Raw genomic sequence first — 13,730 nt, 5'->3', positions numbered from 1 at the left:
TTCCTCGGTCCACTGCCTGATAAAACAGAGCTGACAGCCTTGGCTGGGGAGCTGATGCTTGGGAAGTACAGTGCCTTGTGAAAGAAGTTAGTAAATGCACAAAACTCAATGGTAGCTGGAAATGTAGAAGCTCTCTCATTCCCAGGTTGTCAGGCAGGTAAATCCTTGAAAGAAATGCACAAGGGCTGTTGGGTCTGTGCAGGGTTCTCTGTTCCTGCAGCAGGCATCTCTCAGAGGGTTGCTGCCCTCTTTGGGTTTTTACAGCTGGAGCACTTGCTACAGGTCCACTTCATCTCTCCCGCTGCTGATTCCTTTAGGCAGCCTTCCCCCAGCTGTCCAGTCTGCTTTGAAGTGCTGGCCTGATCGAACTGGGGAAGCCAGAGGTGGGAAAGAAGGAACAAACCCATGCAGCTGGCTCCCTTTGCACAGTGGGAGTCTCTTTGTCCACCCTTCCCAGAGCATCTGCGCTACCTCGACAGTGTCTTGTCCCTCTTGAGCAATGGCAAGTGCCACACCTTGACTTCCAGAGGAGACAAGAAGGATGAAATCCCAGCGTGTGGCTGGGAATAGCAAGAGTAGCAGAGTTATTTCCACTTCTACTTAGTCGTGGGGCTCTGCCTTTTTGACTAAAATTAACCTTGCCCATGTCAGTCCTTTGCACAAACTGCTCTCCTGGTCAGCCACTGCCCATCTGCTCCTTCTCTCCTCTGCTGTCTGCATGGAATTCCTGCCTTCCAAGCTCAGGGGCAGGGATTTGTCTTTGCCCTGTTTGCCATTAACCTTCTGTGTTGCTTTCTGTCACTGCCCTGCGCCATCGTGGCTACAATCCCCACCTTGCACATCTCTCATGCTGTGTTCCTGGCTGGGAATAGCAAGAGTAGCAGAGTTATTTCCACTTCTACTTAGTCGTGGGGCTCTGCCTTTTTGACTAAAATTAACCTTGCCCATGTCAGTCCTTTGCACAAACTGCTCTCCTGGTCAGCCACTGCCCATCTGCTCCTTCTCTCCTCTGCTGTCTGCATGGAATTCCTGCCTTCCAAGCTCAGGGGCAGGGATTTGTCTTTGCCCTGTTTGCCATTAACCTTCTGTGTTGCTTTCTGTCACTGCCCTGCGCCATCGTGGCTACAATCCCCACCTTGCACATCTCTCATGCCATGTTCCCAGAGCATCTGCAGTGGACCCAAGTGAATCTGGAGAATCTTGTCGTTCCTGAGGACTCTTGTGAATGTTTTGTTTCAGCTGTCTGTGGAATTTCCATCTGCTCCGCTTCTCTCTCTCACTTCTCAGGTCCACGTTCAGAAGAACCCGTAAGAGAAAGGCAAAAAGTTAAAGACTGGACAGCGCAGCAAGTGGCCCCAGAAATGGAGTCCCTACAGAGCAAGAACTGAGTTTCTTTTACGTGATATTTGGCCCATTGCATGAAGGGGGCAGTCTGCTTGTAGCCAAAGCCTGAGCTGTTCCGCAACCACATCTGCTGAAATAGTTTGTGTCGGCTGGCAATGCCTGCGCTTCGTCAAAGAGAACATTTAAGGAAGTTCAGTTGCGGAAGCGCTGCGAACCCTGCGCTTCACCAGTGTGGCTCGGGGGAGCGGGTCCCTCCTGGAGACACGGCGCCCAGGAGGACATCTCAGCCCCACACAGCCTCTCCTCCCCGTGACCTTGGGCTGAGCTGCCGGTGCCTGCTTGGAGAGCTGTCGATTTGCAATGCAGATTCATCGGTCCTCGCCTGCCTGTCCCTGCCCCTCCTAAATTTGGCTGGGATATAAGAGGCTGTTCGCTTGCTGATGCCAACAGTGGCAATGGCAGAGCGCCCTGCCATGTGAGAGGCAGAGATAGAGGAGAGGGGGCCGAGGAGGAGCAAACCGTGTGGCTGCTGTTGCTTCTGGTCGCTGAGGAGCACATCTGCGGGACAGAATGTCCATGCTTACCCCTGTCCTGCAGCCCCCGGAGGTGAAGGAGTATCTGTCCAAGGGTGAGCGCTTCATCAAATGGGATGATGTGAGTACCGGGGTTTCTGCTTTGCTGGGTCGTGTGTGTGGTGACAGGGCAGATACCATGCACTGGTCTGGGTTTGTGGGGAGGCTGGGAGCACGGGTTCAGTGGGGGAGATGGGACATTGAGTGTCGTACCTGAGAGCAGCGATGTCTGGATTGGGAGGGTGAACTCAGAGCTACAGGAGAGCCGAGGGCTAAAAAGAAAGGGCATATTGGTAGGGGTTGGTGATGTGACTTCTGCACCTCTTGTTATTGTGGAGGTAAATGGAGTGTGTCACTGCGTCTGGGTCACAGCTTCTCTGGTGTAGGACCCCAGGTCCCATGGCAGGCAGTCACTGCTGGGAGCCTCCCTGGGGCAAGAGGCAGACGCTGCACTGGGACACGTCTGGAGGAGCCTCAGGGGTAGGATTTACTCCAGAGCCGAGCAGATAGAGATCAGGCTCCAAGCTGCTTCCTCTAACGGCCCTGTTGCTGGAGTGGATGAGAGTTGAGCCATGTCCCCCCACGCCTGCCCACTTGTGGGTCTGCGCAGCGGCCGAGCACCAAGGGGCCTGTGCTTTAACAGTGCTGGAGCCCCGCAGGGCGCTGCAAAAACCTGCTGCTCTCCAACTCAGGGTCCTCTTGTATCTTCAAAACCCCCCATTTGCAGTTTCTGCCTTCCATTGTGAGGGGAAGAAAGTGTGGAACAGCAGAAGGGGAGAGGTTACTTTGAATGCAATAGTCCCCCTCCTCAGCTTCTAAGAAGACAAAAGAGTATTTCCCCAAATACCCGCACACCTGAGCGGGAGGGCAGCAGCTGCCCATCCATTTGGGCTGGAGTATGAATTGCCTGCTGTTGAGCATGAATGTTGATAGAAGAGGGGCAGGCCAGGTGGTGGTTATTCCCCAGGATCTGGGTGAAACATTGGATGTGGTATCGCCGATGAGCCGCACCAGAAGGTGCCTCCAGCAGCAGTGCAGGAGGGACCAGTGCTGGCTTTTGTGGGCGTGAAGCTGGGATGGAGTTTGAAGTCCCAAGGCAGCGTGTGCGGGGGAGGTGGATCACTGGTGTGCAGCAAAAGCAGGGGTGGTCCAGTGGCACCGAGAAATGAGAAAGCAATGTGAAATACAACTGTCAGAGAGGATGGATGCTGAGGAGAACAGGTCGGAACATCCCTGGGCAGTTAATCCGCTGGCTGAGCAGAACAGGAGGATGGCACCAGGGCATGGCAGAGAGCACAGCCTTCCCTGGTTTTCCTCTGGGGCCACTGCCTGCAGAATGCTCCCTTGGCTTCTCTGAATTTGAACAGGGATTTGGTTTCTGAGAATAACAGTAGACAAACTGGTCTAAAATTGCTGCTGACTTTCTATGCTCGGTCTATGCTCGGTCCGTAGGGACCATTTTCCCCCAAACTCGAAGCTGTTAAGTGCTTCACTGGGAATTCCTGGGATAGTTAGTTCCCTTCAAACCCAAGCTGAGTCAGGCTGGGCTTCCAGACCCACCAAGTGTTTATTTGCTGCTGCAACCATAGGAGTTAGGGAGCCCAAGTCTTGTGTGGATTTTTCCCTGTCCCTAAGGTTTACAGAATTGTAAACATTCCTAAAAGGTTGCCTCTAACTACTAAGTAGTTTACAGACTTGACCTCCACCAATAATGAAAGCCTTCTCCGTGAGTGGGCTGTTCTGGTCACGTTGCCCCATCTCATGGTGCTTTCCCACTCCTCGGTTAGAGCCGGCTGCAGGGGACCATGGCAGGAGTCCCGGGCTGCAGCAGGGCTAGTGGAGGGGCAGGATAAAAGCTGCTCTTCAGAGGTCACGGTCCTGCATTTTTTGTCTCACTCTTTGAATTGATCTGGCTGTGCTGTTGGCAATAGCTTTGAACTCCTTCCGCAATATTTGAGGTGAAGGAATGTAGAACAGACCTGTTGGCAATAGCTTTGAACTCCTTCCGCAGTATTTGAGGTGGAGGAATGAAGGTAGAACAGATAGGCTCCTTACATCGCTGTGCAGTTTGGGGCTGGACTCTACCCAGCAGTTTCTTGAGTAAATCAAACCCACGTTTTTTTTCTGTAGTGCCTACACCTTGTCCAGGATTTGCAGTGTGTTCTCCGGAGGGGAGCACAGCGGGGTCTCTGACAGGCTGGGCTGTCACGTCCTGGCGCCAGGAGCAACCCTGTGCTGGGCTTTGCTGAGCACGCAGTGAGCTGGGGCTGCCGGCCAGGCTCAGGAGGTTAACTCCTACTGTCGGGGGGAGAGTTTATTTCAAGAACTGGCTTGGGAACCCTTTCGAAACCTCCAGCAGGGCCTGATGCAGCAGCCGACCTCGTAAGCCGAGCAGGCGCCTGTGTATTTGGCTTTATGCTGACTCTTAGTCCTCTAAGTACAAGCAAAAATGTTTTCTATCCTTGAAAGATGATGTAGTACAGGATTTTACCAGAGAACACTTGCTTTCTGCCCTGGAGTTGACCTCCACAGCGTGAGCAGCAGCCAGCTTGGCCGCCAGACCATCTCTTGTGGAATTCAGCATCGCATTTGTTGCAAGGAGCAACAGGAAAGTACCTGCACCCCAGGCCATCCGTGTCCCTGGTGAGGAGGCCGGTGTCAGCGATCCGCATTGCAGCCTGAGCCAGCTTTCGAGAGAGCTGCTTCGGAGGAGATAAATTTAATCTAGAAACATGGCACAATGGTCAGTAGCAGCACTACAGTGTCTGCTTTGCTCTTCAGGGCTTGTGTTCAGGGAGCCAACCAAGAGCTCTGGGAACACGGGCATGGTGCTGTGCACATCAGCCTTGTCCCTCGTGCAGAGTGGGAAAGGCAGTGGTGAGGAAGAGGAGAACACGCAATGCACCATGGCCCGGGCAGTTGGCTGTCATGAAGAATACTGACTCTGGCAATGGAGGTCCCTGGAAATACAGATACACTCTGGAGTGAAGTATGAGTTCAGCAACAGAGTGAAGAACTCAAGTGACAAGTACAGCTCTCAGATTCCGGTACTGGTTTCATCTCAGTAGCTGGGTATTTCAACTTCCTGAATTGAATTCGAAGCCTTCCTGGAAATGGCTGATAGGCCTTACGATCCTATCTTCTGTGGCAGCCGAGGTCAAACATGGTGAGGAGTCAGCGAGGCTGAATGAGCAGATGGGCTGGGGCCCAAGCGGAGGCACCGAGTGCCCTTTATCTCCGGCGCCAAAGAGCTCATGCTAATTCATCTCTTAGCGCAGGCTTGTGTGTGAGGTGGGAACGGAGGTCGTTCTTGAAAATGTCTGTGAAGTTGTCCTTAACTGACAATGCAGAAGCAGTGTAAATACTCAGAGGCAAAGGACACAACCCCCCAGCAGCCTGTGTCTGCTTTGCGGTACGTGCCTTGGCTCTGATCTGGAGGGTCCCCCTGTTGTGTGGAGTTCAGGATCGGCCCCAAATTATTTCATCTAACTGTGTCTGTAGTGTGGGTGTTCAAATAGCTTACTCCTTTTTATAGTCTGTGTAGAGCTAGGCCATGGAGTTTAAGACCACCTAAAGCAGACTCATCTGTATTCGATGGATCCCTCCTTGCACTCTTCCTGTCTTGGCCCCATTCTCTGTGAAGAGAGCCCAGATAACTGGTGTGGTTATAGACACCTAGAGGGTACGTGCCATGGATTAATGCTGTCTGTGCTCATCCTGGGCTCACTCTGCAGCTCATAGAACAAAGTAGGTGCCTTGGAGGGAAGGCAGTTCAAATGAAACAAACAATTGCATCTACAGGTACTTCCTTCTCTTAATTCGTTGTATAGAAGCTCCAAGAGAGTTGTTCAGTGTTAGGTGAGCACCAGGCTCCAGCAGAGATCGGCTTCTGTAGCCTCACACTGTTACTCTGGAGATGTTCTAAAATCATCTGGTTCATTTCCATAAATCAGAAGATGATTCACCCGACTGGGTCTATATTTGAACTGGGAACCTTGTGTCCCATGATGGATTCTCCAAGTCATGTACAGTGCTGACCTTTCTTCTTTTGGTTTTTTTTTTGTCAGGAAACAGCAAATGCCTCTCCCGTGATTCTTCGAGTGGATCCAAAGGGCTTTTACTTATACTGGACCTATCAGAATAAGGTAAGTGCTGAGACTTCACAGCGTGGTCTCCAAATAGCCTGATAAAGTTTGTGTGAGATTAAAACACCACAGATGCTGGAGTTCTGCACTCAGGAGCACTCTGCCACACTCACTGCACTCGCCAAGAAAATGCCCAAAAAGGACCTGGGAGTCTCATGCTTATCCAGTGGCAGATTTGTCTCCGGGTTCCAGAAAAAGAGCAGGAAATTAAGCTGCAAATGTGCCAGAGAGATGAGCATGGCCTTTTTGTGCTTGTCACACTGACAATCTTATACCTGCAAAGTTCCTTAGATGTGCTTCAGAGGGCTTCACAGAGAACAGCATTGGGTTACCCCTGTACCCAGCACGCTAAAGATCATCCCAGGCAGTGCAATGGTGCAGCTGGAAGGAAACTGGTTGGATGTATCTAATTAAATGTGTGCAGCTTCTGCTAACGTGTACTTGATGTGCAGCCTGTGTTGTAATTAACTGACCTGTTGGTGTTTTAGAGATTTTAATTAAAAAAAAAACAACGTAGTGACCATAGTGATGTAGAGACAGCATTGAGTCTGGAGAGTGAATTGTCCCTGGAGGTAAACCACAGGGTCCTGGCTTCTGGGGGAGAGAGAGGGGCAACAAATTTAGGAAAGAGAATTCAGTTCCTCACTGATGAGTAGCAAGAAGGGGTGGAGAGATCTGTCTGAGTGGAGGTGGAAGGCTGGGTTTACTTCTGCTTTCCAGAGCAGAGCTGTGGTTCAGCTCTACTTCCTCCTCATGACCTACATGCTGAAGAGGCATGGCAGATAAAGAGACATACAGTCCCCACAGCGCCTGGCCGGGAGACCTGAGGGGTTTGATGAACTTGGCCTTCTCAGACGACTGTGCCCCAGTGCCGTGGGGGAAAGGCACTGCCACACAGCCATATCCCCCGAGAAAGCAGTGTTGTGAGGCTGGGGACTGTCACATTCCTCTAGAAGATGTGCTCCCCTTTCTGCCATCTCCCTCACCCTCGTCCCCCTCTCAAGGTCTGCTCCTGGTGGTAGAATTTTAGGGCTCCAGCCAGACAGTGGGAAGAAGAGGTAGCACTGGAGGAGGTGCACAAAATGGGGAAAGGGGAGCTGTTGTCAGCCATCAAAAGTGAGATATTTCGCTGGGTTACAGGCATGAGGGGCGTAATGACCTGGGAAAAAGGGGCTGGGGTAGGGAAGCAGAGCTGATAGAGGAAACCCGGACTGGGGGGATGTCTCATATTCCTGAAAAATGCCATTGATTAGCACCTAAAATAAACTGTAAACAAATCTGAGAGCTGCAGTGGAGCAACAGCCTGTTTTACATCCTTGGGGAAGCGCTTGCCTGGCGTCGTTCCTGCTCTCTGAGGGAAGCTGCAGACAGTGTGAGCTGGTGAGAAGGGTGTTGGGCCAGTGCCGGCTGTCAGAGGGAGCCAGGGCAGGTCACGTGCGGGCTGGCATCAGCCCAGCCACCGGGGACAAGAGATGGGCTGATGTGGAGCATGGTGGGGCACGGGCAGTAGTTTGTCTGTTGAATTCGTGTGGCTTATTAACCTTTGGCTGATTCCGCTTAAGATCTGCTTGTCATGAACAGCAAGGAAGAAAAACTCCACCACTTTTTTACTGGGGTTGCAGTGGGATTAGGAGTGAAATTTCCATCCTGCTTCACTATAAACTGGGGATGCAGCCAGAAGCCATGGTATCCACATTGCTCCTTGTTCTGGTCTTGGAAAATAATATTATCTGCTGCAACAAGTATAATGGGTTCTCCAGATCCGTGGTGAGAAGACAAATTAGTAACAGAGGAAGGAAATTCAGGTTGGATATTAAAAGAACAAACGAAATAAACATGACAACAAGGCAGTGGTGAGGAGGTGGAGTGGGCTGCCCGGGGAAGGCTGTGGAATGTCCTCCATGGGAATTGCTTCAGAGAAGGTGACATTGTTCTGGGGGTGACCCAGGGAGCACGGGGCCTGCCCTGGCCTTCTGCTCAGCTGCTCCCTGGATGTGTGAGGGCAAAGGCAGGCTGAGAACCTGAACCATCAACACATGGAGTGTCCCTGGGGTAGAGTTTCCCCACAGGACCCTGGCAGAGCAGCAGCCCGTGTTCCCCTGCCCACGTCCTTCCTGGTGGGAGAGCTCTGCTCCGGGGAAGGGCATGGCCAGAGCCCTGCTTTGCAGCTTCTGGGGGCTTTGCAGTGGATTCCTTTCCGTATTCCTTTATCTTTCCTTCACCTTCCTTGTCCTTGTTCTGTTGTAGGAAATGGAAATTTTGGATATAACCAGCATCCGAGATACCCGAGTGGGGCGATTTGCCAAAATCCCCAAGGTGAGTGCATGGCTTCGTTGCTGCCAGTGTTTATATGGGAAAGGCAAGGCTGCCCAGGGCTTGGCATAAGCTGAGGCAGTTTACCTTGGCTTTGTCTTACAAGAAGGTGGAGAGGACCCTGTCTCCTTACATCACAACTTCATAAATATAGAAAAGCTGTCCTTACACTTGTCCCTGAGCTCCCCAGGGGCCCTCTGTGTGCCCAAAAGACAGGCACATCCAGACTATGGTATATGAGCTTGTTGGAAAGAATATGCCAGAAATCTAGGAGATAATTCCCCTCCTAGGTGACCTTCAGAAGGCCTGTTATCCATTGTGTGTGGTGGCTGGGTTTACCCCCTGCCATGCATCTCCCCAGCTTTGGTCTTGGCCTGGCCTCTGCATTCCCTGGGCTACAACGGGAGGTCCTGCAGGAGACTGGTGATGCTTCTGGGTGAGTCACCAGAGCTTCTCCCTTCTGCAGAGATGCCCAGGCTGGGTCAAGGCAGCTACAAACCTGTAGTTACAGTGAGATTCCAGTGCGGTGGAGTTTTTTTCCCTTTAAAGGGAAGAAAATTTACTTTCAGAAAAACTAGTGTTTCTTTTTCTTTTGTTTTCCCAAATAGTTTTAAATTGACTCCATGGAGGGTGGCAGACCAAGGGAAGCACATGATTACGGCTTTGTTCTTGGTTTCAGTTATAACTTAAGCTTCCTGCAGCAAAGTTGTCCTTGTTAGGACTTTTTTCTGGGTCTGTTTTTTGTTTAACTTTTCCATGTATGGAGAAGGCAAGAAGAAAATTGAAGTAAAGCTAGAATGTGAAATGGAAACAAAGGAATAAAGATAATGGCTCCATGTGGTAACAGGTGATTCCCACACTAATGCAAAGGGGGAAGATTTTGCAACATATACTGAGAGACTGAGCAGCCTCTTTGCTTAAGTAGAGCAGCTGTTTTCTTAATACTGCTCTGAAAGCCTCTGTTCAGAGCTCCCCGAGGCTGATGATGCTCAAAAGAACATGATGAGGTGGGTGCTAAAGGCACAGCAGAGCTCAAGAACAATACCCATCGCACACAATTCTTAAAAATCATAATTACTTCTGAGAAAACTGTGTTTCTTCTTGGAAATTCATTAGAATGAAACATATTTGAGTTTTCAACAAGCCTAAGACTTTGTCTGCAACTTTTTTTATAGGAATAATGTTTGGGAAAGAGCTCTTGGAATTTTTTTTTCATTTGAGAGGATGAAGTATTTGGAGGTGGTAGAGCTGGGTGCTATGCACCAGACAGAATGCGCCAAGGAAAAGGCCAATTTAAAGGAGAGGCATGAGGTGCTGCTTTCTGGGGCATTAAACTTCAGGAATAACCTGTTTACAAAATGAATTCAGCTTTCATGTAGGTTATAAATTGATGGTGTAAATACTGAGGCCATAGGTGGATGTCCTTCTGGTGGCAGCAGGCAGGAGACAAATGTCCTAGATTTTCGCAATTAGTTAAGGAAGATTAATTGGAGACTACCAGTAGAAGTGCAGTGTTCAGAGCTCCTTCTAGAGGAAAAGAATTTCTAGTGAAACAGCATCTTTCTGTAACGAGTCCCTGCTCATGAGCCAGGGATTGCTCTGGAAACAAGGCCAACCCCAGGTTTTTGAAGAGTAATTCACAGTACAGTTTTGGAATGACCACACTCCATATCCAGAGACAAACTAAAATGACATTTTAAAAGAGATTTTTTGATGAAAGCACAAAGAATCTTGTGTAAAGAATAAGAAAAATGATGAGTGGTACCAGGGCAGCAAAAAGCAGAAGAGGAGAGGGAAGCAGTGGCTCCGTTCCAATAATTAGCTCTAAATCATTTCAATACAATTGGAAAGTGACCCCTGTGATTCCCATCATAAGGAAAGGCTCTTGAAGAACAGAATAAGAGAGGACATCTTTGCATGGAAAAGTTATTGCTGGTGGAGAAGAAAAAAGTCTGTTGGGAGAAGAGAGAGAACCAGTGGACTCCCAGAAAGATCAGTGCGTGGGGCTGTGATGAACTGGGTGGTCACTTGTGATCTGCAGAGGAGGTGCACAGAGACAAGACAAAGTTTGCCAATGGTACCAAGTTATTTGGGGTAATAAAATGAGGGCTGATTTGTAGAAAAACCTTGAATTGGAAAAAAAAAAACTAATCCTAACTTTCTGAGTTGACTATTGCTACTCAGAAACCAGATCATGAGGGTAGGGTAAAATATCAACGTGGTGATCAGTTGGATTTGCTCAAAAAAAGTTTGTTGTATGGTAGGAATTGTAAGGAAAGAATGAGGAGATCATGCCACTGTGGACACCCTGAATGCATGCATATTCCTGGGCATGTCTAGTCTTCATCTCCAGTGAGACAAAGAACTGTAAAAAGGCAGAGGAGAGCAGCAAGATTGATAAAAGAATGAAATGGCTGCTGTGCGAGGAACATCTGAGTGGGCAGGGACTGTAGTCTGGCCAAAAAAAAAAAAAAGTTGAGGGGGATGCGGAGGAGTGTGGTGGAGTGTGGTGGCATCGGGAGCTGGACGGAGAAAGTGAGCACGAAGCGGTTGCTCAGGGTTTCTTCCAGCGTGAGCCCTCCACGTGCAGTGGAATTTTCCAAAGGCAGGTTCAGCACAAGCAGAAGGAGGTGCTGCTGGTTTACGTGTCATGTCGCCGCGCTGGGGGATGCCTTCCCCCATTTGAAAAGTCAGGACAAGAAGGAAATGCCCTTTGAAGGTTATTAAATGCCAGATAAAGCCTCTGGTTTAGGAAGTTGCTGAATCATAAATCGCTGGGAGCTGCAGAAATGTGTCAGGGAAGTACCATTGCGTTTGCCCTGTTCTTCTCCCCAGGCATCTGGAGGGATCTGTGCTCCGACCTGGCGTAGCTGCTCTATTCCAGCCATTGTCATGGGCCAGAGACAGGATTTTAGTATCCTGGGAATTGGCTACAGCTCATTTTTTACCAACAAAGGCCAAGCACCAAGTGATTTATTAAGTATTCTCAACAGGCAGATGTGATGCGCTTGATGACAACCTCTGCTGTGCCTTTTGAATTCTGCATTTCACAGAGACCCATTTAATAGAAGTCCCCTTTTTATTTCGGGGAATCTTCTAGCATTTCTATGCCAACACAGAGTAAAATGCACTAGGATGGCTCCTTGTCCACCTTTCTCTTATGGGATGATGGGAGGTCTCGTGTGGGCACTGAAATGGCCATTGAACCAATACGGTAGGAGAGATGGTGTCCAGACCTGGGAATTTCTTATTTACACATGGCTGTATTGTCCCCGATGCTCCTGCAGCACTTGCTGAAAGCCCTGTGTTGTGTACTCACTTGGCTTTTCCAAGAACAGAATTTGCTCAAAGGAATGCAGAAAGCAGTGAGAAATTCTGGACAGGAATCCCCACCCCCTCCCTACAGCTACATCTGGTGCGTCGTTACAAGAAGGTATAAAGATGAAAAACTGGTGTGACAAAGCAAAGATGTGTTTGAGGTGAAGGGCAGAAGGATGACAAAGGGGGTGTCTCCCCTCTTAAAAATGTAATGGCTTGGAATGGCTGAGAGTGGGACGTGCCCTGAGCGGTTCAGAGCGGCGCGGGGGAAGGAGTCTCGCTGCCAGCGGGTGGTTGTGCTGTGGGTGTCAGGAGTTACTGCTCTCAGTGACACTTTCCCTTGGCTGTTAGGCAAGAGGTTTGGGGTTTTTCCTTGTAACCGCTCTGTGCACCACAAGAAGAATAACCCCAGAGCGCCCATGCAGATAAACCACTGCTGGAAAGCCCTGCTGTCCTACGCACTGCCTCGCCAGTGCGGGTCACGGCATTGTCCCTGCAAACTGGGGGGCAGGGGCTGGTGGGACCCCCTTCCTGACCCCGCAGGATGTTTAGGGAGTAGACAGTGAGCCTGGAGTGCCCAGCGCAGTGAGGGTGGCATCGAGAAAGGGACGAGTCACTAAGGGTTCAATAGGGCCACGAGAAAGGGACGAGTCACTAAGGGTTCAATACAAGCCATCCCCCAATGAGAAGGGTGCTGTTTGCCCCACAAGGAAGGATTCCTGGAGTGAAGCTGGCTGAAGGCAAGAGACAGCCCTGCTCTCTCTTGAGAATTATTCTCCTCTCTCTTCTGCCCCGCTCGGAGCCCGCACGCAGCCCTCGGGTCCTCCCGGGACTGCTCCCATCCACGTGCAGGTTTCCCCTTCTCTCCTCCTTGGCTGTATTTTCTTTGAGAGCTACTCAGTGTTCTGCAGTGGTTTTTTCCCGATGGAAATGTTTTTTTTGAGAGACAGGGCAGAATGAACTTTGGCGGGTGTTCAAGAGTAATAAAGATAAGAATTAGCAGGGACTTTGAACATAAAGAAGACAAGATAAAAAGCTATTGAATGTAGTTGAGCAGCGTGCCGAAGCAGATCAAGATGTTATTTACAATGCAATTCTGTGTTTTCCTTTGAGTAACAAGGAACAATAACGACTGCTCCATTTTATATTTTTCCTGATGCCCCAGGACCCCAGAACGCTGACAGAGGGTGTGATAATTAGGACCAAAATACATGGTGTTTTACGCCAGACTGCTGGGCTGTTGGCTTCATCTTGCATTTTGTTTAGACATTTCAGCAGGCATTGGCTTGGAAGCAAGCATCATTTTTCATAAAAACAGAAGTTGTATTTTCTGTCTGTCGTGATTATAAAACGGTTTCATCTTCCGTACTCATTTTGGTGTTATTGAACCCGGAGATGCAGACTCTGAACTGAACGTGTGCAAGGGAGAAAACCACACCAAGGTATTTCACAGGTCAAATTTTGAGCTGATAAAGTAGGAATGAGGACCTGCCAGTGCAGGGAACACTCACCCTGTGCTCGGGGCTGAGGGGAGGCTGAGCTGGGGGCTGTGAACACGCTGCGTGGCGGGGGGAGGCAGCTCGGGGGGTTCAGCATTCTCCCAGGGCTGCGCTGATTCGGCGCCAGCACATGGTGGGACTCACCAAAGTCTGATGTTCAGGCCTCCAAATAAAAAAGCGTGGAGACAAACTGGGGTGTGTGTGTGTGCAAGAGGAAAGCGGGTAGAAGTCTGTGGCTTGCGAAGGATTTATAAATAGTGGAGTGGGGGCCCAGCGAGGAAATGGTCACGTCTCAGTAATGGCTTTTTGCCGTGCTGGGCTCTTCTTCTGCCTCTTCCATCTTTCTGCAGCGTGAGCTCTTAGGCCACGGAAGTTGCTGGGGGTGCACAGTCTGCACCTCTCCCTCCTGGTCTGTTCCTGCTCCATTCCAGATTGCCATGGGTTATTTTGTGCCATGAGAATCTGTGTGCTGCTGCCTGTTCCGCTTCCTTTAGATAAGGCAGCAAGGAGAGCTGAGAGTGCTTCATCTGCTGATTTTT

At 50.0% G+C, this 13,730-nt stretch overlaps 1 protein-coding gene across 1 annotated transcript in view; it reads left to right on the top strand.

The window, feature by feature from the left end:
* The first annotated feature begins 1,518 nt into the window (after positions 1 to 1,518).
* PLCB2 (phospholipase C beta 2) overlaps positions 1,519 to 13,730 on the top strand; it is a 46,839-nt gene continuing 34,627 nt past the window's right edge. The window contains exons 1-3 of the mRNA XM_014940720.1: positions 1,519 to 1,998; positions 5,984 to 6,061; positions 8,309 to 8,377. Of these exons, the coding sequence (XP_014796206.1) occupies positions 1,915 to 1,998; positions 5,984 to 6,061; positions 8,309 to 8,377 (231 nt within the window). The 5' untranslated portion in view covers positions 1,519 to 1,914. The remainder of the gene's footprint in view (positions 1,999 to 5,983; positions 6,062 to 8,308; positions 8,378 to 13,730) is intronic.

The sequence above is a fragment of the Calidris pugnax genome, unplaced genomic scaffold, assembly GCF_001431845.1.
Source record: "Calidris pugnax isolate Ruff unplaced genomic scaffold, ASM143184v1 scaffold98, whole genome shotgun sequence".
Taxonomy (NCBI): Eukaryota; Metazoa; Chordata; class Aves; order Charadriiformes; family Scolopacidae; genus Calidris; species Calidris pugnax.
This window is presented reverse-complemented; position numbering and strand designations above follow the sequence as displayed.